The 2,961-nt window shown below is 42.0% G+C and overlaps 1 protein-coding gene across 1 annotated transcript; it reads left to right on the top strand.

Annotated features, from left to right (window-relative positions):
- Positions 263 to 856, top strand: LOC107646751. The gene has a single exon (XM_016350914.1). The coding sequence runs from the start codon at positions 263 to 265 to the stop codon at positions 854 to 856; it is 594 nt and encodes a 197-aa protein (XP_016206400.1).

The raw sequence follows: 2,961 nt of genomic DNA, 5'->3' as shown, positions 1-2,961 counted from the left end.
AAAAGTTGTAAAGAAAGAAGAAGAACAATTGAGGGCCAAGGAACCAAAGAAGAAGAGCACCTTAGAGGAATAAATTCCTATACCTTTTCCTACGTTAACTAAGAAGTCCAAGAAGCATGAGGAGCTTGATCCCAACATAGTGCAAATCTTCAAGAATGTGGAAGTAACTATTCCACTCTTTGATGCCATACATCAAGTTCCGAAATATGCTAAGTTCCTTACGGATGTGTGCACTCATAAAGAGAAGATTGGTGGACTAGGGATGAATCCATTAGGAAATTCTGTTTCTTCTGTGATGGATGATTTACCTGAAAAATATAGTGATCTCGGTCCTTGCTTGGTGTCGTGTATGTTTGGTGAGATTCAACTTAAGGATTGCATGTGTGACCTAGGGTCATGTGTGAGCATTATGCCACTCTCGATTTATGAGAAGTTGAACCTTGCACCGTTGAAGCGATCCGGAGCTAGGTTTGTGCTTGTGGACAAGAGTATAATTTCAGTTGTGGGCATTGCTGAGAATGTGTTGGTGAGAATTCAAGACTTAATCTTTCTGGTGGATTTTCATATCCTAGAGACACCTCCCATTGATTCGGATAGGCCGTTCTCCATCTTACTTGGGAGGCCATTCTTGAAGACATCCCAGTTCAAATTGGATGCATTTTTGGGTGATTACTCTTTTGAAGCCAAAGGGAAGGTGGTGAAGTTCAAATTGGAGGAAACCATGAGACAACCTCTAGAGGTCCACTCAATTTTTAGTGGTGACATTGTTGAAGATGATGTGATTGAAGAATACCTTGGGAGCAATAATGAGATAAGTGTCAGTAGGAATTTGGGTATAAGAGGACTTAGCAAGTAAAAGGGGAAGGATCCAAAACTTTCATATCCTTAAGTGAACAAGGCACCCAATCATGGTGCAACTGAAAAGTGGAAGCATCTCCCCTTGAAGGACACTCGTACCAAAGCCAACAAGAAGGACAAGATGGATGTCCTTGAGGATGTTCCCAAAAAGATGATTTCAAGCTCATGACCGTCCAACTTATGGACGTTAAAGAAAAGTGCTAGGTGGGAGACACCCCACCATGGTATAATCTTCCTTGTACATAATTTCTTGCATGTAGTTTTAAGAATCTTTGTTTGATTTTGTGATTGTTTGATTTTGTGAGTTTGTTTTAAGAATGCTTGATTTTGTTTTGTCTTATTGAGCTTGTTAGAATGGCCATGAGAATTTCATTGATCTTGGTATTGGTTAAATTGGCAAGTTTGAAGAAAAATGTTTGATTTTGAGTAATGCCCAAAATTCTAAGTGTTTTTAAAGTGCCTAGCTTGAATAAATGCCAAGATTATGCTATAATTGTCTCCCTCATGTTGTTAAGAAAGAAAACGTTGTCCCATGCGTAGGCGTGGACGACGCGTAGGCGTCGATGAATCTCCACAACTCCCGGTACAAAAACCAGAGAGTTGTGTTGGGACTGTGCAAATTCTGTGCTGGGAGCACAATGCTTCCCACGCGTTCGTGTCTGTGACCCATACGCGTCGATGGTCCATAACACATACCCACGCGTGAGCGTGGGCGATGCAAATGCGTCGTTTGCTGAACTCGCAACTCCTGGTACAAAAACCAGAGAGTTGCACGAGTTTTATGCTACTTTTGTGCGAGGAGCACAATCTCACCCCATGCGTGCGCGTCAGCTGACGCGAACGCACCCCCTCTCTCTGTTGCTGACCACGCATAGGCGTGGTCAATGCGTACGCGTCCTATGCCCATTTTTTGCTTTTCACGCGTAGGCATAGACGATGCTTACGCGTCGCGCGTCATTTCGTGCTGCCCACGCGTACGCGTGGGTGAAGCGCACACGTCACTTGCATGACACAGTTGGCAGAGCACGTTGCCCTGTTCTCTCTTTCTCCTTCCATTTCTCTCCTCTACTTTTCCTTCCTTTCTTCTTTCTTCTTCCTTCTCCTTACCACCTCTTCTCCGCCCACCACCACTGGCGACTTCAACCATCGGTGACCATGATAAACCCCATTTGTAGGGTTTATCTTGTGCTTAATTTAGGAGATTTTATGACCTTTTACCTATATTTATTCAATGAAATAGCATGGTTTCATGATTGTCTTCTAATTTGTGCTTAAGTGTGAAAACATACTTTTTAGGCCTTTAATTGCCAATTTTGATTCACCTTTGATTTCACTAGATGCCTTGATGTGTGTGTTAGTGATTTCAGGTTGAAAAGGCTAGGAATGGATCAGAGGAATGGAGAGAAAAGCATGCAAAGTGGAGAAATCATGGAAAAACAAGGATTTGGGATGATGAGATTAATGACGCGCACGTGCAGCAAACGCGCACACATGGATTGTGAGGTCGCATGGCAACGCGTACGCGTACATGATGCGTATGCGTGGATGAAAAATTGTCAAGCGATGCGTACGAGTGACCCACGCGTACGCGTCGATGCTCACACGTGACACACATAAAGGCAATCCGCTGGGGGCGATTTCTGGGCTTTCCAGACCCAAATCCAACTCATCTCTGATGCTATTTAACCCAAGGACTAAAGGGGAATCAAATATCTAGGACATTAGTTTAGTTTTTAGTTTAAGTTTTGGAGGGAAAGTTAGTTTCTAGAGAGAGAATCTCTCTCTTCTCTCTAGAATTAGGATTAGGTTAGATCTAGATTAGAATTTCTTAGATCTAGGTTAATTTCATGCTTTGATTTACTTTTCCTTTTGTAATTCTTCTTCTTCTACCTCTCCTCTTTCTAGTTTAGCATTTAATTTATGTAATTCTCTACTTTTATGTTGATGCACTTTTTGTTTCTCCTATTTTCATTTTAATGCAATTTAATAAAAGGGATCTACATATGGTGTTTATTGATTTGGAAAAGCGTATGATAGGGTACCAAGGGAGGTCTTATGGAAGGTTTTAGAAAAGAGGAGAGTAAGGATCGCATATATTCGGGC

The sequence above is a fragment of the Arachis ipaensis genome, chromosome B06 (genome assembly GCF_000816755.2).
Source record: "Arachis ipaensis cultivar K30076 chromosome B06, Araip1.1, whole genome shotgun sequence".
Lineage (NCBI taxonomy): Eukaryota > Viridiplantae > Streptophyta > Magnoliopsida > Fabales > Fabaceae > Arachis > Arachis ipaensis.
This window is presented reverse-complemented; position numbering and strand designations above follow the sequence as displayed.